This window comes from Drosophila hydei, unplaced genomic scaffold (assembly GCF_003285905.1).
Source record: "Drosophila hydei strain 15085-1641.00,03,60 unplaced genomic scaffold, DhydRS2 tig00008135-arrow-pilon, whole genome shotgun sequence".
NCBI lineage: Eukaryota > Metazoa > Arthropoda > Insecta > Diptera > Drosophilidae > Drosophila > Drosophila hydei.
Genome location: NW_022045844.1, coordinates 1,079,041 through 1,103,107, shown reverse-complemented (window position 1 = coordinate 1,103,107; position 24,067 = coordinate 1,079,041). Strand labels below are relative to the sequence as shown.

General features: G+C 44.1%; 1 protein-coding gene across 4 annotated transcripts in view; it reads right to left on the bottom strand.

The window, feature by feature from the left end:
- LOC111597379 (palmitoyltransferase app) overlaps positions 1 to 24,067 on the bottom strand; it is a 49,876-nt gene that overhangs the window by 10,647 nt on the left and 15,162 nt on the right. For 3 of the 4 annotated variants that reach the window (XM_030225565.1, XM_030225567.1, XM_030225564.1), the window contains exons 2-3: positions 18,273 to 18,302; positions 1,695 to 3,036 (exon numbers count right to left, since the gene is read on the bottom strand). In XM_030225565.1, the coding sequence (XP_030081425.1) occupies positions 1,695 to 1,885 (191 nt within the window). In that variant the 5' untranslated portion in view covers positions 1,886 to 3,036; positions 18,273 to 18,302. The remainder of the gene's footprint in view (positions 1 to 1,694; positions 3,037 to 18,272; positions 18,303 to 24,067) is intronic. The other variant, XM_030225566.1, reaches the window with a different exon arrangement.

Genomic DNA, 24,067 nt, shown 5'->3' with positions numbered 1-24,067 from the left:
CCAACAGCACTTAAAAGCATAGAAGATATTGTAATGCCCATAGGTTGCCACCGTTGCCAGCTCGACTGTGCGCTAATATAAGGCATGCAATGAAAATAAAAATCCTGCTACCAGCCCAAAAATAAAAAAGATTTCGCAACAGAATGCCGAAGCGGAAATGCCCTTACACAGCTATAGCTGGATGTTGACTATATTTGCAAATGTAAAAATTCTCTGGCTGATGGAGGCGCAGTTAAGACTACGTCAACACGTCGCTTGATCCTGTTCATGAATTTTGTATACTTTAGAGCAACACATGTTATCTCCCAGATTCCTGGACAGCATCTCTATGCACTAAGCAAAGCGTATACGGATGGGTATGTGCAGTCGATGCCACGTCGCGTCATTGCAGTTGCCGTTCTTGGCTTTTCGGCAGCGCATAAATTTGGATTGTAAGTTTAAGGCGGCAACAGCAACAATAAAAACACCGAGTACTCCAATTCCATTTCTTTATGCTCGCTATTTGAGCATGAGTGTGTGTGTGTGTGCGTATTTACACCTACACACATGCAATTTCCTTGGCGCTATTGAAACGAATTCGTGCAGAAAATGTTGAGCATAATTTTTTCTAATCGTGCACTGTTGGAAATCGCATCATTATGTTTCCCCCTTCCCACATGTGAACAGAACAGAAACCAGCTGCACGCTGCATTACCCTGCGGCCCTGCCAATACGGGATTTTATGTGTATTTGTATTTGCGCTACGTGACGTATACATTATTTGCCAGGCTACCACAGTGTAGGCATTGCGTATACGCCACGTCTATAACTAAAATCAAGATAAACGCATGTGGCAGCCACAGCAATCTATTTGTTTAGCAACGAATATTTATTTAACAACTCGAATATGCAGCGTTTGTGCCGTAGAAGCGTGCCATTATTATTAAACTAGAAGCTGATTAAAGGCACAAAGTTTTGAGCATTTCACGATGCAAGTGCCCAAGTTTAATTAAGTGCAGCATCGATAATCCAATTATATTTTGGTGCTTGTCACGCTTCTTGCTTTCAAATGCTCAAAGCGAATCGAAGAAACTCGCTCCTAATCGGATTGGAACACTAAGGACGTTTGATTCAGTTGATCCTTAACGTCGAGCTTTCCAAATTAAATTTGCGTTATCCTTTTCAATGCCACAGGAATGACAAATCAAAACAAAGCGCTGCATTTATTTGACAGTCTTTAGACGAGTAATAGATAAACCGCAGTGGAACCAAATCCGAAAAACATGCAGACTTTAATCCCTTTTCGAAAGCAACGAATATCCTTTGCCCGACCAAGCATAACGCATACGCTACGTTGCACAGCAATAATTACATGCCATTGGATACGTCCAAGGCGCAACAGAGAGCGAGCTACAGACGGCCGGGCCGACAGTCAGTGACCATTAATGTGGGCGTAATTGGAAACCAAGCAGACCAGAGCACACACAGGGTCAGGGCTGGCTCTATGGCATGGCATGGCATGGCATCCTGGCGATGCTTAATTAGCAACGTATTCATTTTGCAAACAATGCAACCACAGTCGGTTGCAAATGAGAAGCGGACGGACGGCCACTGGCAATTGGCAACTGGCAACTGGAAACTGGCAAATGGCAGCTGGTAACTGAAACACGCAATTCGTTGTGGATAGTCGGTATATACATGCATCTGGTACTCACTCGAAGGCAAAGAAGAGGGCGCTGGTGCCCGTAATCAGGATGCACGTCAAGTAAAAGACACCCGTGTGCGGTGCGGACATTAGCAATCCATCGCAGTAGAATTTATTGCGTCCGGCAAACAGTTCCCATTTGCGTGTGACGCGCTGGTTTGGTGCCATGTTACTGCAACAGCAACAGCAAAGCAGATTCATTGGATCGCTGCTGGTAACGGGTTTAGATTAGGACTGGGGAATGATTTCGACTGCTTGCGGGTGGCTCCAATGGGTTATCTTCAGAGTTGCAGTAACAAGAGGAGATTGCTATTGCTGCTGCGGCGGCGACGGCGGCTGCTGGTGCTGCTTCTTCTTATGCAGCTGTTGGTGCGGCTAATGTGAACCAACGTTGTCCGGGGCTGGTGCGGGATTGTGATGATGCCGATTCGTTGCGAGCCTGCCAAGTTGCGTTAATGGACAAACGTTGACACTTTGCTAGGATGAAGCTGCTGCTGCTGCTGCTGCTGCTGTTGTTGCTGTAGTTGACGAATCGAAAATGTGACCGGTGCCTCCCCGCCTGCTCGAGCTCGTCGTGTCACAGCGGCGTGCTCATGTGTAGCTGTTGATGGGCGGCAATGGTGGCAATGGCGGCAACTTCTTCCAAGGCCTGAGGCATGCAAATTTCAGTGCTGCCCTGGCCACGCCCCCAATTGCAAGTGCGGCCCGTTTGCGATTATTTCATGCGTTAAATTCAACAGCAGAGTTTTGGCAAAACTTTGGCTGCTATTTGGTAGTTGGTCCTTGGCTTCCACTTGGCTGGCTTTGCTCTTATCGTGTTTTCTTGTTTTCGGCTAATTTCTCAGTTGCGTGTCAGTTCTTGTAGCGCAGTGTAAAAGGTAAAATGTAATCAAAATGAATGTCTGCTCGCGCTGTCTAGATGCCCGCGTCCGGTAAACGCTCATTCAATTCCAAAAGCAATTTCGTCCACTTTGTTCTGTTGTGCACAGTGCGCGGCGGCATCAGCCACATTGCGTTTTCCTTCTCTCTCGCACGCTTGCTCGCTTACTCACTCTTTCTTCTCTGTCTGTGCTGGCCGCTCCACGCGCCTCATCCGCGCGCAACTTTAATTAAAGCAGCGCGGCTGTCATTTCTTAGCCTCCTGGTCGCCGCCCGCTGCTCTTACTCTTCCTCGTCGTCTGCGTCGTCGTCGTCCTGGCGCTCTGCAACAATTATTCGCTTGGCTTTGTTAACATTGCCCGCAATTCGCTCCGAGATTCGTCTGTCGGCCGCTGTCCGTTTATGATTCAATTATCCGCTGCACGTTGCCCGGCGCCTCAAAGGCAGTTCAGATCGTCGCAGCAGCTGCGTAGCTGCAAAGAAAAGAGCGAACCGTGCATTGAATTAGAAACTGAGAGCGGGTGAAAGCAAATATAATCATTAAGTTATTTTGATTAAGAAGAACTTTGGCAAAACTGCCAAAAGGAATTCAGATAAAAGCAAAACGAAAAAGTAGACGAGACACGAACGCAAGCAAATGTTTTTTTAATGCTACTTTTCTGCACGGACTTCTCTTTCATCCATTCTACTTCATTTGTCTGTCTGAATAGCTGAATGAGTGAACATAGTAAAGTGAGTTATTCAAATTACTCATTGGCTCATCATAACAGTCATTTGTTGAGTGAGACAACTTGTTTGTGGTTTGAATAAGCAACTAGATTGGCTGACAGATAAAATACTGGGATAATCTATTTCGTTTTGTAATATATATATTATTTTGGATAAGCTGCTGCACAGTGCATAAACAGTCCATAAATTAAGCGAATTAGGTTGACAACGCAAATAGACGCGAGGACACACACACACACACACACACACACACACAGGCACACACAGATTGCTGTTGCAGCAGTAATGCGTTTATGCGCTGTACATTTTCGACTGCCACATAAATTGCACTAATAAAGTTAACCATACGCACCGTAGTACAACTGCGATTTGCGCTAGCTCTCTCTCTGTCTGTCTCGTGCTGGCAATTGTTATCTTAAGGCAAACAGACCCAGAGAATGCCATAAACTAGCACACATGCAAACAACAACAACAAATGGCATGAGCCAAGCCACCCAGCGAGCGGGGCGTGCTGGGTGCTGGGGTAGGCGTGGCAGAGACATTCCCATTGCTGTTCTACGTTAATTAGGCGCACGTCGTCCATTAAAAGTGGCAGAGGAGCTGTTGCAGGGGCAAATAGCGAGCTTCGCATAGCGCCAAGTTTATGCAAATTGAGCTGCAATTAAAGCCATGGCAACGGCATCCACTGGCAATGGGAATAGCTAAAAAAAATAAGAACAAGTTTACTATATACAGGCACACACATATACGTGTGTGTATACAATCTGTGGCACAACTAACGAGTGCCGACAATTAGTGGCAGCCACAACAAAACGCAGTTTGATTGTCCGATTTTACTTTATGCACAAAACAGTCAATAAACTCATAAATTGCACAAAATGACGCAAAGTGCCAGTGACAACAATAACAATAACAACAGCAACAACAGCAACGGCAACTATGGCAAAACAATAACAATAAAACAGCAAACAACAACAAGCTCGCTGCAAGGTTGAGGAGCACTTGGCAAACGCGACGCCGCGCTCAACGCAAATATGTAATAAATGGCCACTTAAAGCAATTCAATAGGGGCCAGCGGGCGGAGCGGAAACAGTCATTGACTACGTCTGCATATGCCTGCAGGAGTGTGTTTGAGTATCTGAGCAAGTGTGTGTGTGTGTGTGTGTGTGTGTGTGTGTGTTTATATGTGGGCTCCACAAATGCAAACAATATGCCAATTTTATGTTTATTAATGTAATAAAACAAAAGACAACAGCGGGTCGCGCACATGTTTGTATTATTAAATGACAACAAGAGAGAGAGAGAGAGAGGGAGAGCGCAACATATATTAGTTACTCTCTCTCTCTTTCACACGCTGCTTGTCTGATTGCGAAGGTACTGCCAAAGCACTTGGCATTGTAATTGCAGTTGTGACTGCGTATGCGTGTCGTATATTTTGTAATACATCAAACACTTGAATACCACACAGTGTGCACTTGATGCTACGAACAGCACGCACACACACACTTTCACTAACGGTTACCGTTAGTCACACGCATGCATGGCGAGCACACTCAACATTCTGTTCCGTTGGCATTCACTCGCATGTGGCAAGTGCACTCGCTCGCCTGCCACGTGTCCAACTCTGACTCGGTCGCTGGGCGAGACTCAGCCTCTGCTCGACTGCGCTTATTCATTTACGCAACACGCCTCAAAACCATTTACACTGCCCTCCACTTATTACACAAACAAACAAACAAAGCACACACACGCAGACACATTAATGCCTCGGCTAGCCTGCAAATGAATAGTGAGCAGAGTAGTGTAGAGGAGTCTCTGTGTGTAAGTGTGCGGCAGTTTAAGTTGCTTTGGCTGCGGCAAGTGTTGCAAGCAACTTCCATGAGTACTAAGCAGATGCCCAGAAGTTGGCAATCGAGACAGCAGCTGTAAGCCACGATCTGATACGAACTTACACTGCTCACGCTTGGCATACGCAATCAGCCGGCTAAGCATTTCATGCCCATTAAACTGCGTAGTAATATGCTGGTCAGGTTTCTGTTACCCAATTAGTCGATCATTAGGCCTATTTGATATCTTTCAAGTAATTACAAATATTGAGTAATTTATTGATAAATTATATGGAAATATTTATTTGGTTTAATATGAAATTTGCAGATTTTATACGAATTTGGGTTTACGATTCGAGAAAACTGGAAGTCTTAAGATCTGATTGAAAGAAAGTGTAAGAGAGAGAGAGAGAGAAAAGAGGGAAATGGAGTAAGAGAATGATAGATAGATGGACAGAGAGATAGAGAGAGAGAGATAGAAGGGAAAAGAGATAGATATATAGATAGACAGATAGATTAAGGGAAAAAGAAAGACAGGGAAAGAATAAGAAAACAAATAATAGTAAATTAAAACGAACTTCAGTTAAAGAGGTAGATAGAAATACAGATTCAACAGAGAAATAATTAACAGACAGCCAGAACCAGAACGAGAGAGAAAGCTGTACAGAGCAGAGAGAAAGATAAAACGAGTTTGCTAGATCGTTTCACTATAAAAAACACAAAAAATATGCAACTTGTATTTAAGAAGTTGATATAGGCCTAAGGATATTGCAACGTCAACAGCTTTAATATAGTTCCCCAATATATTCAACAGTGAAACTAACGTATGCTAATTGTTTCCATAACTAGGCCCAACTGTATATCATAATAGAATCTAAATCATTTATTTATTCTGTTTTATATCCTTTCAAATACTGCTGATTGTGACATGCTGGCTAAACGTGCGCGTAAGCATGTTGCAGCATGGAAACCCACACACACACATACACACACAGGCACACACTGTGCAGGGGAGACCAAAATCTGAGAACATATTTATAACAATTCCGTTGAAACAGCACAAACATTTCCTCGCTTCCGACATGGCGTTCAATTCCGTTAATGCAACAAAGCGTCGCGCCCAGCACACACACACACACACACTAACACATTTACTTAGATTGCTTTTGTTGTTTGGCGTGAGTTTTTCTGGCGTTGTAATCGTTGCTGACGCCGCCAACGATTTGCTCGGCATGGCCGTGGTCATTGCCGCTGTTACCATCAGCGTTTGGACCACGTTTTGTAGCACATTTTATTTCACTGCCTTGCGCATGGAAACAAACAAACAAAGACAAAAACAGGCAAAAGTTAACTGAGCCAAACTGATGGACTGGCAGATGCCCTGCAAAGTCATGGCATATCGTTTAAGGATCATCTATATATAAGATAAGCTAATTCTGACTAGTGCTGAAGAGTACCAGGCATACCTCTTCCAGCTTCACTGTACAGGGCACAAGGCAAAGGAAAACTATCGCTTCGATTCCCGTAAACCAGCAAATTGTATCCGTTGTTTGTGTCGCGTGTGTGTGTAGTCTGTGTATTAGTAGCTGTTGTTAATCTTTGGGCATTGTTTTGCTTTAATTTCGAAATTCCTGTCCATTTGGCAGATAGCAAACTTTTGTTTGTCCATTTGCCATTGGTTTCAGTTTCGGTTTCAGTTTATGTGCTCGAAACTATTCAACTATTTTCCGCTGATGAACTGTTGGGCATTCGGTTCGCTCTATTTCTATTTGCGGATGCGATGCCCCAGCCTCCTACTGCTACGACTTTATCTCTGCAATGCCCATTGGGGCGCATTAAATTAATTGCCGTTTGGTTTGGTTTTGCCTTTCACAGACTTTCCGCAATTGTTGTCCGATTTGTTATCTCCGTTGCCGTTAATTTAATATCGCCACCGGGCACTTCCTCTCCACCCTCAACAACCTTGACAATTGTTATATTAGACAAAAAACAGCAGTCGTTAAAATATTAAATGCATCAGCATTAAAGTAAAAGCCACTACTCAGAAAGTTTCGCCTAGCGAAAAATATCGTTTCATTTGTGGCAGAAACATTTTCAATATAATTCAATTTATTTATGTACACGTTGAGCAGGGTATTTATTTTTTTGTTGCTTCCACTATTAATACTTAGAGCGAGCGCACTCACAGAGAGCTGAGCTTAAGCCAATTGAAAAGGAACCCCCTCAAAAAACATAAAGAAAAACTCTTTAGAGCTTGAAGCTTAACTTCAACTTTTTGTTGCTCCTCTTTGTATATTTTGCTCAGAATGTTTAATATTTTTTTAATTTTTTTAATTAAACATGAACATCAAGAGTAGTCTCTCGCACACAACACAAATTGTTCATAAATTAAGCAGGAAATTGCTGCGGCTAAAATGAACACGAAATGTGCTTTAAGATAAGATAAAATAATGGATACATAAACGACTATTAACCTGTGCTGGCAATGCAAAGTGTATAGAGAGAGATAAGGGAAAGGAGGACAACGAGCCTTAAGTGTTATTTGAACTGTGCATTAGATGCCATCGAAGTGAGGCAAGTCGCTATTTAGCTGCGTGTTAGGCAACATTTACTTCAATCTGCTGCTAGCGCTCTTCAAAAACACTTTCGATTTACTTACAATACATAAAGCATATTACCCTCACACAAATCTATCTATCTATACATATATATATATATGTATATATGTTTCTAGCTATAGCTCAATATCTATTATGTGCAAATGTGTATTCAGCTGCCGGCTGTTTGCTTATCTTGCACGCGCCCATTTTGGTGGGCTGCCACTGCCACGCCCACGTGCTCAGCCCAACAACATGCGAGTCGTCGACGGCGTTCTTGAGAGATTTTTACAAACGACTTGTTTGGCTGCGATGCTTTGGATTATTGCTTCTAACAAGCTTTTATATATCATCGATTTGGCATCGTTCTGATGCGAATCGTATTGCCTGAATGGCCATTGGCTATTTCATTTACGCTTGAATGCCTCACTTGCAATTTCACACTGGCAGAGCATCGGCTCCTTCCACCCTCTACACTTGCTCAAGGCAGATTTGCTGGCGCATTTGAGATTTTGAATTATGATTCAATTAAATTTCAATCAAAAATCAATGAATTGCCTATGTAAGACACACACACGCACACACACACACCTCAGCACACATGCACATGTGAAATGTGTGGCATGTGGCACAGTTTGTGCCGTAATCAAAAACTTTGTTTTACATGCTGCAGCGGCCCTAAAAAGTATGCAATGGCAAAATTGCAAAAATCAAAATTGCAAAGCCATATACGTAATATCAAATCACTGTGTGTGTGTGTGTGTGTGTGTGTGTGAGTGTCTTTATGCATGTATGTGACACAAATTGAGCACGACACGAAAAACTGCCAAACATTTCAATAAAGTTGCGCAGCAGCGACGCCAGCTGCGACAGCGACGCAAGCAGCGCCCCTAAGATTGCCAAACGCAGATTGTTTAGAAATTTAGTTTTATGAGCGAACGGCGGCAGCGGCGCGTCTGCCGCTGATGCACACACATAGAGGAAGACAGAGAGACTGACACAAACATATGTTAGCCACCGCCTAGATGATGAGGATGGGGCTGGGGCTACGTCTGCGCCACCAGCTGCGACGGCATTATGACCAAAACGCCATTTGTCAACTGCTTCCATACAGATTTTATGTGGCGCTTGTTTGTCCTGTTAGCTTGTTTGCTTGCCAGCTTGCTAGTTGCTAGTCGCTAGTGGTGGCTCCTGTCTCTCAGCCAGCAGTTGCAGTTGCAGTTGCCGCTGCAGCACAATGGCCCGATGCCTTTTGTTCTGCAACATGTTGTTGACAGGCTTTGTTTGAGTTTTGTGCAACTGCAAGTTTTCTGCATGGGCCAGCAATTTGAGTTGCTAACAGGACAACAAACGTCCAAGTAGTCCAAATATATGCACACACATATATATATTTATGTATATATCTATATATATATATATATAGATAAATTGATCTACGCTCGTTAGGGTCACATAATTCGGCTGATTAAACAAAAGCTCAAAGCGCAAACGGCAAACGTTGGCATGATTGATGATGCACGCTGCAAGAATTTGCCTAAACGGGCGCCGGGTAGCCAGTTGGAAGTGAAAGCCACTCACGTTTAGCCAATTTTGGCACGCGCCACGCACCACAAACAAAAACAACACATAACAAAGATTGCTCAAATGTGCGCATCAAACGAGGCACACAACAAGCTCCGCAGAACTCACTCATTCACACACACACACACACACACAGACGCACAGCAAAAAGGGCAACTCTTTGAAGCAGCTACTAGGTTTTTATGGCGTTGCTGTTGTTGTTGGGACCGCTTTTTGTTGACGCTGTTGCTCAAAATTTCGCGCAATAAAATTGTAAAACAAAGTGGCAACACTCAAAAATCTATTGTTTCCGCCAGGCATAGGCAAGAAAGGCACAGAAAGGACCGAAAGACAGACAGAAGGGACACACAACTTTTTCAACATTGTCGTGTAAGCCTCAAAGGACATCAAAATCAGCGACATGAATAAGCAAAGCCGCCCTAACCTTCGTGTAAATGTGCCTATTAGGCAGGGTGTCTTAAAGAGAGTTTAAGGGACTTTAAAAAAACTTGTTAAGAAATATTTTAAATTTAATAAGCTTTCTTTTTAACTCACTAATTAAATAAAGATTTTGATTTTAACTTTTAATGAATGTATAATTTATACATTATATATAATGTATTGTTTAATATAAGCTTATCCTGCGAGACTTTGATTAATTCTTCACTAGATTCTAGCTAATAATTATATTTCCCATTATTTCCTTATTTATTGAATTATGTCTAGCTTTAGTTAGGGTATTCAATAGTCGTTCGTTGATTTACTTTATTTGCGGCTTGCTTCGAGATGGATGCAGTTGTTGTAAGGGTCTCGAAGGTGAAGACTATGAGTCAGAACAACCACTTCGTTAAGCTCATGAAAATCATTTAACGAAGCAGCATGCACCTGGCAAGTGACTGACGAGGCGCTGAGGTGAGCAGGTGAGCAGGTGACGCTGACGCAAAGGCTATAAAGGTGGGCGCCACTCGATGGCAGCCAGGCTTGAAGCTTAAAGAGCAAATTGATTTAGCGCGTGCAGGCAGAAAGCGTGGGTGGGCGCCCAGATTTACGACTTCAATTTGCAGCTCCTTAAAGGGTTAGCCATGGAGCCAAAAGTTGTCTGAGCGCACAGGCAATGAAATGAGATTAATGCAAAACAGCGCGCACAGATGCCGTAAAAAGAGCAAAGCACAAAGCACGTGGCAAATACAAACTCGGATGCGGAGTTGGGAATCGCATTTCCACAGCCAAACCGAACCGAACTGAACCGAGCAGTAGACGAGGCGGCGGGAAAATGGAGAGTCACTGGCATGGAAAATGCAATTTATTATGCAAAATGAAAAACACTCGAAGTGCGGGCACAAGCAAAGGCAGCCGCAGACAGATCCACAGCGACATAGAGTCATCCGGACGGGCAATACAAATACACACAAAGCAGAGTGACAGAGAGAGCGCAAACAATGCGCGTTATTATGGTGCCAACAATAACATCAACTGGCGGATATAAACATAATTCAATTTTTATTTAATTCCGCACAACAAAAACAATAAATTCAGCTCGACTTGCTGCATGCTGCATGCTGCATGCAGCATGCTGAATGCTGGTTGCCGGATGGCCAGACGAACACATTGGAGTTTAGCCAAGCGTCAAGTCGCGTCTGCAACGCGTCGCACTGGAAGCCAATCGGGCAGTCGACCAGGATACCATCACACTCAAACCTCGGGAAGAACAAAAAAAATAAATGGAGAAACAAAACTCGGCGCAAACGTTGGTGGCCACAAACTGTTGACTCATTTGAGTGGTAGTGCGGCCAAAAAAGAAAAACTGATGCGGGCGAAAAGCTTTTTAGCTGCTCCACTCAAAGCGCTGCTGGAGCAACTCGGACCCGAACAGCTGGACAGGTCAGAGGTGTTTGAGCCAGACACTGCCATGAGTTACACGTGACATTTTGGCTCTGACAGGGCAAAGTTGGTTAAGGGCTACGCTGTAAGTGATGTCCAGTGGCCGGTGGCTAACCAAAAACTGCTAAAAGCGGTATAATTGGATTGGCCTTTAGCGGTTACCTTTAGACTAAATGCTGGGCAAAGGGCAAAATCTACAAAAGTGTAAATAAGAAATGATTGTGTGAAACGTAAGTCAAATATTAACCCCGACAGCTTGATGACTTTCATGAGTACTCATAAAATACATATACTGACTTAGAGGTCATAGACCGAGGACAAGAATTTGTTATGTGGTTATTCATTATCTTCAACAGCTTAACTAAAAGCCAGCCTAAGCCGTCAACCAACAAAATATTTGGGTTCTTTGTCCAGCGCTCCGTCATCATCATTGAATACATATTAATAAACCCTTCAGCTTTGCTACTCAGCCAGGGCGCACGCCCACCATCACCAACAAAAAAAAAGGACAAAAGTCGAAGCTTTGCTAATTGCCAACCCAAATCAGAGGGTCCTTCCCATAGGAATAAATTACATAAAATATTTACACGCCAAGTGTCAGAAGGCTTTGCCAAAATGTACAAAATACACGCAAATGCCACAAAACAATAGCAAAAGCAACAATGGGTCTAAAATGCGACGCAAATTGTTTATTTTTAGCACGTTTATAACGCCATCAAAAAAGGTTAAGTCAGCGTGGGCTTTTAGCCCCACCTAAAAGTCCTTTAGTACGACAGGTCCTTCTCGCCGTTGTTGGATTAGGTCGCACTTTGCATAATTAATTTAAGATGCCTCTCGATTCAACTCTTCCACTCACAAATCAGAAATTATACGATAACTAATTTAGATTGAAATCTAAGAAAAATATTGTGAGGTCTGGCACAATTTTCTAATTTAATTTTCTTCAAGATAATGACAGTTAAATATTTAAGGGACTTTTATTTAGCCATAGGCAAAAATTTACAAATACCAATTTGGGGCCCAAAGGCAAAATCCGAAAGTTATTTATGCGTGAACAGGCGCCTTTGACATGGCATTTTGGGTGCCGAGTCGAATGTCAACAAACGCGATTGCGAACGAAATTAAATATTTGACTTTGAGGCCTTGGCTGCAATCCTTGCTAGCCACAAACATATACACACACATACACACGGACCGACACACATACACATACACACTAAATAAATTGGTGTCATTTAAAAAATTTCCCAAAGGTAGCTTGTTTAACTTGGCATTGGACAACGACGGGGACTCGAACCGGGCATTGGGTCGGCACAGAGCGCTTCCGCTGCTGGCTTAAGCAGAAAATCAAACCATTTGTTAAAGCCAGGCAGCAGACATGACAACGCTGCATGTATTACACAAACACACACGCACACACATACACTCCTATACATAGGCAGGACAATAGCCAGTGTATGTGTGTGACGCATGGCTGCAATTTAGCTGCTGGCAGAGCTCCTTGGGCTGCGCACTTAACCGCAACCGAGTATAATATTTCAAGCATGATTTCTTATATGGCTTTCAGCTGCTGCTGCCTCTGCTGCTGCGGCTGCAGCTGTTGTTGTTGCTTCTCCGCCGACCGACACATTGACCCCCAAACGCAGCGCTGCGCAGCCGGTTGGCCGCCCTTCGTTTGCCACGGCTCTGGGTCAAAGCGAAAGTGGCATATTTTGGGCGAAATTTGTGCATCTATCTAGGTTACTGTGACAGTCCTCCCTCGAGTTGCTGTTCACGTGTGTGCTTGTGTGTGGTTATTGTTGTTTTTGCTTTGGCTGCACACAGCATGGCCTACACACACATAGCTTTCACACACACATAAGCAAGACCCAAATAAACATTTTCTGGCCCTCGGACTCACGTGCCACGTGCCACGTGGTTGAACTTGTGCGCCATTTTTATTGCCGTTGCCTGCGCCATTGTTTTTAACCCGTCTGTTCTCTGTCTCTTTCTCTGGCTTACCCGCTCCCGCTCCCGCTCCCTTCCTCTCTCTCTCTCGCTATCTCTTTCTTTCGCACTTGGCTGCTGGTTGTTGATGTTTTTGCTTTCGCAAGATTTCGTTGCCGTTTATCTGTTTACTTGCCGTCGGTCGTTGCAGCTGCCTGGCGCAGCTTCTTCTTCACTTTGCGAGGATGCGAGTTTTTGTTTAACCAAGTACTTAAGCTCTTTGCTTACTTTGTGGGGGCCAACAGAAACTTTAAAATAAACTTGGCAAAACTTCTTAAACCAATTAATTGCAATTTCATGCGTAATTAATTTGAGTAGCATAACGTGTTTTGAGAGGACAGCAAATACAAACGCATAAGTTTCTTCACACTTGCCTATTTGCCCCAATAAATATGCTTTAATAATTCATTTGAGTTTTGTTTGACTCGTGATTAATAAACGAGCGAGCGAGCTAACTTTTCAATAGAAAGCCAATATTTAAGCTGTCCTTTATCGGAGCTCATTAAAAAGTGAAAGCCGAATGTCAGCTATGCTAGGAATTAAGTCATGTTCATGTCGTCCTCTGCTGACCGGAATGCGGCCCTATAAATTGGGTCATTTGTCAATAGCAAGAATGCCACTTGCACTTTCAATGGCTGCTCGTTCAGCCGAAGCACGTAGCTGTAGTTGTAGCCGAATACGAGAGGGGCCTCCATTATAATATTAACCTTATAAATTGGGCGGGCCGGGGCGCAGCGCTGCGGAGTGCGGCGGGGCGTGCCTGATGCCATACTTTGGCAAACTTGCGTGCGACCAGAAAGACAGCCAACTGACACCAGCAGACGAGCGGGTGGGACATGAATGGGTACGGACGCCCGCACATCCGCAGTCAGCCAGCCGGATGGCCAAAATACCCCTTGCTCCGTGTGTCTCCAACAAGTTGGAAAACTGACAAAGTAGCAGCCGGGCCACTTCCTTTTGTTTAAGCTTGCCTCAAACTGGCCAACGGTGGGGCAAGTGCTGGCATAATGGCGCTGCCACATCCTACGACACATGCTCGTGCACTTACATCTCTATACATTATGGATGCAAGTGAGTGTGAGCATGGGTATAGGCTCATGCCAGCAGCTCGGTCATCGTGTCCATATTGAATGTGCACCGGCCGAGACCCCATATCCAATTGGAGGCGAGCCTAGTCCCCGACGCGTTCCGTTATAAATTGACCGCATTATTTTGCTCAATTTAACTCGAGTTTGCGGCAAAGTTTTCAACTTAATATCTCATAAGTGCCGAGTGTGCATATTGAGCAGGAGCCACCCTTGCAGCACTCGGCACCCCATTCACATTTCCGCTAACCGCTGCCGGTTGTAAAATTAACGGTGTCCGCTGCCTCCTTTCGCCCTCAGCTCCTGCTCGATGTCCTTTTGCCGTTTACCGTTTACCATTCGGTTTTTCGCTTTCGTTTGGCATAATTTTTTTATTAGGTCACGCCATGGCGGCCATTGCAGTGACAGCGACGTCAGCGACGCTGCAGCTGCAGCAGCTGCTGCATTCTCACTCTCACTCTCATTTGCTGCATACTTTCGGGCGGGCAGTTAAAATTTTTATGCATTCCCCGCCACAAACATATCTCATTCGTTTCGCAGTTTCATAGTTTCGAATTATTTAATTGCATTCAGCGCATACTAATGCTATTAAATTTGCATTTTATTTTTACAATCTAAGCTCAAATATATGTGGGTGAGCTATAATTAGAATAGAGAATTTATGCATTGGCCAAAAGCGTATTGCAAATACTTTTGGTTTCGCCACAAATTGTTGGCCAACTGCCTACTCTAACTGGGGCTTCGAGACTAAAGAGATCATCAGATCAAATGATATACTTCTTTGAGCTCACACAGATTCTTACAATGCAAGGACATTAATTAAAGTCAAGATTATTGTATTAAAATTGTCGTCAGACTATATTAAAAACCCTTTTGTTTTCTTTGTTGTATCAACATAATAAAGGATTTTAAAAATAACGTCTATAGCTTGTAATTAACCAGGGATTTAATTCATAAAACGGGATAATATATAATCAAAAATTGTAATTACACCTTCTATCTTTTTTCAAATATAAACCGTCTTCTGTTCTGAATTTTAATTACTCCTCTTTATGTTTTATTAAGTTTTGCACAGCAACTGAATTAATGAAGCTCTGAAATAATTGAAACTCTGGGCAACGCTCTTACTCTTGCTGGACCGGCTTAACATCCAAAGCTGGATAATGGCTTTCGAGTCTGAAGATTATTAAATAAATGTCCATTGCCGTATTGATGTAAGGTTTAAAGTCCGCGCATAAACAAAGTCTCGTAATTATAATTCGAGCGCACTTGAAGCCGAACGAACGCTAGGACCGAAACTCATTAAAAGAAATGTGCGCCGTTCCGCATAGACAGCGAAAAAATTATAATTTAGTACACTTCAGTTTGTCCATTAATAAGGTAGAAAGGCTGGAGGAGGCAGCTGCGGGCAACCTGTCAACCGCTGCAGCCCAAAACCCGACCCGATGCGACCTAACTAAACATTAAACGAATTTAGGAGGTCAGTCAAGTGCGGACAGGGCGCGGGAGCTGGAGAGGATGCTCAAGAGTCTCGGGAAGTAGAGAGAGGCGGCAGCTGGGAGGGGCGCAAATCAATGGCTGGGCCATGCTACCTGCTGCCCACTGGCACAGTGCTGCCTGTGGCAGGCAGCAGTCAAGTCCTCTGCTGCTGTCACTCCCTTTGTTTATTTACCCACTCTGCGAGGTAAGAGCTGAATATGGTGATGCTGCTGTTGATGCTTCTGCTTCTGGTTGTGCTTCTGCTGCTTGGTCACATTAAATGAACGCCCAAGTGTCACGTTGCAGTTTATTTTTTAGCTTGCTTCAAGCGTGCCGCAACAGGACCCAAGCAGGCATTGAGCCTTGGCCAAGTTACGCTGCTCGCGCCAGGGCAAATGAAGTTCAGAGGCAACTAATGCCAAAGAGAGCTGGGCCACAACAAACGACAAGGCAACAACGAGACGGTGTACAAAGGACAGCAGCTTCGCAGCAGAGCCTGCAGCAACAAGCGGCATAATGCAAATACGTACCCTTCGGACGTGGCAAGTTGTTGTTGCCGCTCTTGCCGTAACCGTAACTACATTTAACTAGCGCTCGCATGCAGCTATTTTTCAAATTTTACTTTGTTGCCCAGATAATGAAAATGCGAGCCAAAAACGACCAGCTCAAAGCCCAAAAGTTTTTTATTTTTAATTTGGAATTAACTAAAGTGGCAGCGGCAAGCCGGAGTTATTAGTTGGGGGCACTCTTTGTTGCGCGCAGCTCACGCTTGCTGCAGCGGCTTATGTTGCCTTACATGTTGATGCGTATACGCAGTGTGGGGCTAGTTAAAAGTTTGGCCTACATACTGCTTACATATACACACAGTTTGTCATAGGGAATTAAGAGTGCTGAAAGCCAGCCATGAAAGTTGCTCTGCCCTGCACTGCCTGAGTGTCTTGCTTTAAAGGGCTTGAAAATGGAATTTCCTAAAACAATTTTCAGTGAAATGCAAATCAAAGTGTATGCCAAATCCAACAGACTTTCCTACATGTGTATCGATAGAGTTTTATTATTCTGTGGTGTGCTATGCTATGGTCTGGTTGCTAGTTGCTGGTGGCAGTTGGTTGCTTTAGCTGCTGTTACCAGTTCTCTTTACGCCTGTGCTTGGCCTGTCTGTCGCACCGTTGTCAGAGCAAACTTTCGACTTATCTTTTAAGCCGCATAACTTTGCATAAATATGAAGCTATTCAACAAAACTACCACAAAGCTTTGGAGTCAGAGCCCGACAGCAGCATAAAAACATTACAAAACTGCCCTCAGACCAACGGATTTCATGTCAACAGCATCAGCATCAGCAGCAGCAGCAGCAGCAGCAGCAACAACAAGGAAACTATTGTCTACCCTTGTTTGCCGAGGGGAAATACGAGTCCTGGCATCTTATTATATTTATTATATTAAAAACAACAACGCAAACAAAACTAGTCAAAAGACTGCGCCAACAACTTTTCCGATGACGGCACTACTTTAAGAGATTTGCATAAATTTACCAAGCGACGAAAAAAAACAAGGAAAATATGTTGAGCCCAAGTCAGAGGCCAGGACTATTATACAACCCCTACTTTGTGAACCCCCGCCCCAGCGAAAGTCATTTATTTAACTGTCAATGCCGTTGTTCTGCGGCTACGCAAAAAATGGCGAAAATTCAGAGCGATCGTAGACTACATAAATAAATATATATAAAAAATTTATACATTTTAATATATGATTATTACTGATGGCTGGCGCTGCGGGCGGTCTGGGAGCTCATGAATTTATGCACCATTGTTTTTGCGAGCGCGCGCGCGTCAACCGCGACGAATTATCGATAAATTTCGAACACAGACACAAACGACGTTGTTGTTATTGGTGCTATTTGTTATTACAGCTGCTGCTGCCGCTGCTGTAGCAGCTGCCGTTTGAAAAGAATTTTGTTTTTCCGCATGTCTTGAACACATCCACACACACTCGCCAAATACTTCATTTTATCTGACAGACGCGAGGCGACATCGCGCGCTGGAGAGTGAGTGGGTGGCAGTGGATGGATGGATGGATGAGTTGAGTTGAGCTGAGTGGAGTGGAGCTGAGTTGAGTGGTTGTCAGAGTGCAGGGACAGTCAATCTTTCATAGCCCCATTCGTGCCCTCAGTGATATGTGCTGTCCCATTCTGTCCGATACGTCGGCCTGCGGTTGACATGAGAGCTGTCGTCTAGCGCTGTTTATCCCCAATGGCGGGTCGGCGGCTATTGGGGGTTATTGGCCGGCAAGCGTGGCGTCGTTCCACTCACATGTCGTAGGTCAAACAAAATGTTTGTTGATGTTGTTGACGCTCGGTTATGGATTTATGACACTCTGGTCATTGCGGTTGTCAGTTTTCGTTAAAAGTTTCACGTTGTCACTGGCTTATGCCGTCTCCAGTCTAGAGCAACTTTATGGCTTGGCTAATCAGCCATGCCTGGGCATAGATTTTAGCCCAGATATGTTGAGCTTGTCAAATTTAACACGCTCCGTCAATAAATATACGATATATAGGCGAACAATTATTTACCTTTTGTAGTTTTGGCGCTTGCTCGCTGAACTGCAAATAGAGACAAGAAAAAATCACATAATTAATCGATCGAACGTGACATTTACGCACACAAACTAGCACACACACAGACGCACAGGCACACAGACACACATGGCACATCGTTTATCAAAGTAAAAATTGTCAGCAGAACTTTGCGCGTATTTCCGTTGAATTGTGGGCTATTAATTCACTGGCCATAACCGGAAACGCCACATTTCGTGGCCATTAATAATGCAACAGCTGTGCCCAGTGTGCTTGTCAATATTAACTAAAACCAATTACGCAGCAATTGAAAAACTATTAAATTACGCATACGACGGGTGGGTCGGCAGCCTGGCTGGCCAGCCCCTACAGCAAATGCAATTAAATCAAAAACAAGTTTATACATTTATGCGCATCCTTTTAACACACACTCACACACACCCAATAAATAAACGTAATTGTGTTTCTACCCGTTGGCATAGCTGCATAAAATTTATGCTACAATCTTTTTTAATGCAATTTTTATATGCACAAAAGCTACCAAAAAGCAAAGAAATCAGCGCAAATTCAATGAACTCGAAATGGAATCGAAATAACCGACAAACCGAATGACTGACTGACTGTCTGCTTGGCTAACTGACTGCAATGCACAGGATGCGCAGAATGGACGCCGCATCAGCGAGTTTTCTCTATGTACGTGTGTGTATGTGTGTGTCGCCGTTATGAGAGCTCAGCTGCTGGCTGTTGGCTGGCGTCAACAGGACATGTGCCCCGGCTGCCGCGTGTTTACAGCAAAAATATTTACACTGCAGGCATAAAAACTGCATAAATGTGATTATATTTTCATTGGCTTTTATGCCGGCCAGCAGGGCCGAGGGGCGTGATCGGGGCGGTTGGCCAGGTAGTCATGTAATTCGATTGCGATTTCAATTAGCGTAAAATGCGCTGAAAATTCGAGCAAAGGCTATGGCAGACCCACTTGCGGTACAATGCAAATGACTAATTTGGTCAAACTACGCTGATATAAATAGGAATTACGTGCAATGCAAACCGGAAAATGTGATTGCAACTACACGCTCCAACAGGAGCCAAAGGAACTTCCACTTTTAAAAGGTCTTTCAAAGAGTGCTCTTAATAGTTGCGTAAAGCCAAGCAAATCAAATTTCTTTATTATGATTTAATGCTAATGGTTTGATAATATTGAATAATAAACGTCAATTCTATATTCTTTGCGAAGAGCTACAAGTCCTTAAGTATGCAGGGTAATGGCAACTAATTGCCATTTTATTAACTGCTCGAAACAATTAAAAATACATTTGCTTCGCTAGCTGTGGAGAGCCGTGCACAAAAGGACAATACAAGCACTTATAGGATCATTACAAATTGATGCTTCCTGTCGAGCAGCCAGACGCCTGAAGACGACAGTTGATGGCAATTGTGTCGCATCCAAAGACGAAGGATGTGACAGAGCGGGGAGTGAACATCGCTTACGGCACTTGCAGCTTCGTCGCCATCGTTAGAATACCATCTCCTGCGCTTCGCTGCAAATCCGCAATAGTAAATGTTATCTCTGCAAACATTTGACAATCAGAAATGCTCAAGCTTTTGTTTAAAGTAAAAATCGAGCAGCAGCAGCAGACAAACGGACCTCGACACAAACAACCAGTCGAAGACAGTGGAAAAAGTTTCGTGTTATTGCATATAAAATATTTTTATCGAAGTTCAAAACTAAAGTTTATTCAATTTCTGCTTAATTTGTTTTGGCTTTTCAAATGATAAAAGCAAGTTTCTCTTAGTTTCAGATAAATAATTGTTTGGAGTTTACAGTCAGCAAAATTTATGGTAAATATTTCATAGTTTCGTTGTTCCGAATTTATCTTCAATATTATTCTAGGAAGAGCAAAATAAGTCTTATTCTTATTGAACAATCACTTGGTTCCCACTGTGCGACCTAGTCACTAAATGGCTGCTGCTGCTGATGATGACAAAGAGAAGCCAGCAGCTCGGTAGCTAGGCAATGGCATCAGCTATGGGAAGGAGCTTCAAATGCACAAATACAGATACAGACAACAATTGGCGCAACGTCGCTGACGTCTCAGCCGGGGTTAAGTTGACAAGAGAATGAGATTGGATTCTGGCGGCGCTGCCTGAGTTCAATTCATTTCCACTTGAGCAAGTGCACGTCTTAAAGACAGTAACTGCATCCAGCCATCCACTGAACCACCCACACAGCCGTCAGCCGCTCTGCAAGACATAAAAGTAGCTGCAAAACGCTGCCACGGGGCACGCCCAGTGGGAGTTGCTGGCGTTGTGTCGCCTTGAAAACGCTCTCGCTGCAGTTGTTTGTTTGTTTTGCGAATTTGGCAGTAACATCAAATTGAAACTACACATCCTGCAGCGGCAGCCTTGTGTTGCCATCATTTGCAACTGGCTGCCGCTGCTGGCTTTTTGCTGTAATGAAAATGATTATTGTCAAGGGTCGACAGCAATAACAAACCCAATTCTCAGCTAAGAGGGCTGCAGCTGGGCAAAGATAAGTGAGGAAGAAGTTAGCAGCAGAGAGCAGCTTTATACGACTTCAACCACTATTAAAAATTAAGAATCCTTTCACACTAATGACGCACACACGAACAGCAGCCAGCTGCAGGAGCCGTCCACGGTGGGCGCAAATGCCGCTAGCCAAAGCTGTCAGCTCTCATTTGAACGATACTTTGTCTTGCGACATTTCTGCTTCAACTGGCACACGGCGCTGACAACGTGGCTGCCTCCTGTCGCAGTCGGTGCCAAAAACGTAGATGCTAAAATTTAGGTTAATTGATAATTGATAAAAGCGTTGCAAGTGACTTCTCTGCCTCTTACAGCCACTCGTTCTCTCCGTCTCTGCCTCCCTAGCTATCGGTGCATGTGGCTGCTGTAAATGTGGGGCTCACTTTAAGTTTGCCCAATGAATATTTAAGTGTCGACACCACAGCTGTGTGGGCGTGGCAGTCACTCGCCTAATGCAATGAAATCAAACCACTGCAAATAGTCTGAAGTGTGCGAACACTCCTTCCGCATCGCCCTCCACACACACGAAATCAATATGCAGTGAAGCCGGTTTAAGAGGCTGCCACCAATGAGGTCGTAACATTTGACCCATAAATGCACGCCTTCGGAACATGTGCGACAGCTAATGAAGAGCTGCTCACGCACACAAATCATGTATAATGCACATGACAACTGACAATGACTTGTGCATTAATTGATGTAGCAATTTAAGAGACACGACTCCACATGTGGCCGGAGGCAGGAGGAAGGTGGGACGTCTAAGCGTGCATAGGGAATTCAGCTCGAGTGGATTACGTTTCACATAAAATGCCATTATCCATCATAGTGCCGAAGACCGCAAGTCAGAATACTTTGCGGAAATGCCTGCGGCAGACACAAATACCCATGCATAAGCGGAAAGCGACTACACCCACTACAGATGGGGCGAAAGCTTGTGTGTAAATTCGATACATTTCATTAGATTTATCAATCATGCATTGAACTGTTTAAGTCAGCACACATTAAAGTCTCTTCAAGTTTAGAGTTTTGTTGTTCATTGAATTTAGACAGCAAATTCAAACACTCTTTGCCCACTGTGCGAAAGTCAAATGGGACTAATGGGAATACCAAATTGTTTACTTGTATGCGATAGAAGAAGTTCAGGTCAATAGAAGGATGTGTTGGGCTTAACACAAAAACTCCATTAAACGGCAACAATGGAGCGGAAAGTATCAGGCGACGAGCAACGTAGGGGCTCTCGCATAGAAAACTTTAAATATTTTATGACCAAACGATTGTGAGCATATGTGTGTGTGGGTGGGTGTGTGTGTGCGTGTGTGGGCCGAGTGTCAACAAAAGCAAACTTGGCTTTTAAAACAATCGAGTGACGACATGGAAAATTAGTTTACGCAACCATTGCCAAGTGCCGTCGTTGTCGTTTGCCAGACCAGGCTGCATCCTTCAAGTGAGCCCCGGAAAGAGAAGCTGTGCTAAGTCAACTCGATGCAAGTCAATCAGCCGGAAGTCGAAGAGCAACGAGAAACGAGTGGCGGCAGCAAGGGTCCAAAACTTTGCCAGTGCACGTACATAACTACTGCAAGGGAGGGGGAGAGAGAAGGGCAGGTGACTTGGGCGGTGGTGAGGGCTATTGGCAAGAAAGTGGCAACTTCTGACGTGGCAGCTGCTGCTGCAATTGTTGGCACTAACTTGCCGTTGAAGTGGATTTGCTTGCTTCACTTTTTCCAAGCAGCAACAAAATTGTTTTTCCTAACTGCTGTTGCTATTGCAACACGCACAGCCCGCACAGCTCGTCCTGCCGCTCTAGCGCCCGCACACGCCCCCTCTACCGCCTGCAACACACTTAATTGAGTGCAAAGCTGGCGCTGCAGCGCGCGGATTTAACTTTGGACAACTTGAATTGATTCAAAAGTTTCATTGTTGGCACAAAGCACGCCAAAAACGTCGACAAGACGAGAGCGCTGTGCGGGCGGGCGGATAGAATTTGCGCCACTGGCAAAAGCCATAGACTATTCTCTGCTTGCTTAGGTGGTTGATTGATGTTACAGACAGTGCAAATTATGAATGAAGTCGAGTAACGAGTAAGTTACTGTCGAGTGTTAATTACGGAAATGGCAGATCATTTAGCTGGTTATGTCAAACTGCATTATCATAAAATACTGCATTACGTATACGACACGGAAGCTAGTAGCCAGTAGCCTACAGCCTACAGCCTACAGCCAGCAGCAGGCCTAGTCATGCCTTAAGCATGCCAGGAACAAAGTTTAAGTATATATCAGGCTGACAATCGCAGGGTAAAGCATAGAATTTATTACATCCACAGCAATTACAACGTTCAGTTGAGCATATACACATGCTCATATGTATATATATATGCATGTGTGTGTGTGTCTTTAGCTGCGTATCCTGACAACTGAGAAAATATATCGATGCACAAATTAAACTGCAAGTGGAACGGCAAAGTAGCAATAACTACAGCTCCAGGATGCTGAGCACCAAGGAACAGAGAAAATAAACTGAAATAAAAATTGTGTTAAAACTGTAGCATAGGAACAGAGCCGAAGGGCAAAGGACAACAAGAGCCCTGCTCTGTGTGGCAGTGAGGGCGAGCTACAGCAGTTCGTGCGGTATTTAATTTTCTACTATAAATTTCTGTAGCTGGCTAAAAACAAATATGAAGAGTGCTCAGGGGACGGGCCGTGGAGTGCAAATGTACAACTATCAAAGCATTTGCGGTTAGCCGAGTGGCTCTGTTGCCGTCCTCCCGCTCTTCTTCCGTTCGGCAAATTGGCTGGGATTTGGCTTATTTGTTGGGGTGCGATATTAGCTATTGAAATTGGCAACCCAGTGCTCGAGACCAATTTATAGCCACTAGATTTTGGGAGTTGCATTTCAATGTGGCCAATCCCGATTAGTTTGCGACTACCGACTCAGTGGCAGCTCAATAATTTTCTCATTAGTAGCCACGGCGCGCACAGCAAGCCACGCAACTGTGAGCGCAAAGCCATCGTCGGGTCAGCTCCAGTGGCCCCGTGTCTCATAAATAAGATGGCAATAAATATATATGGGCAAAACGGGGCTCGCCAAGCAGCAAAGCCTTACATAATAACCGAACAATAAATAACGAAATACTTTTTACAAACAGACCAAGGCTTGGCCCTATTTAGCGCTACCAGGACAGGCCTCCAGACAAACCAAAATTCTTAAAACATAAAAGCGCATTATACACCCTTGTAATTGTGGCCTTC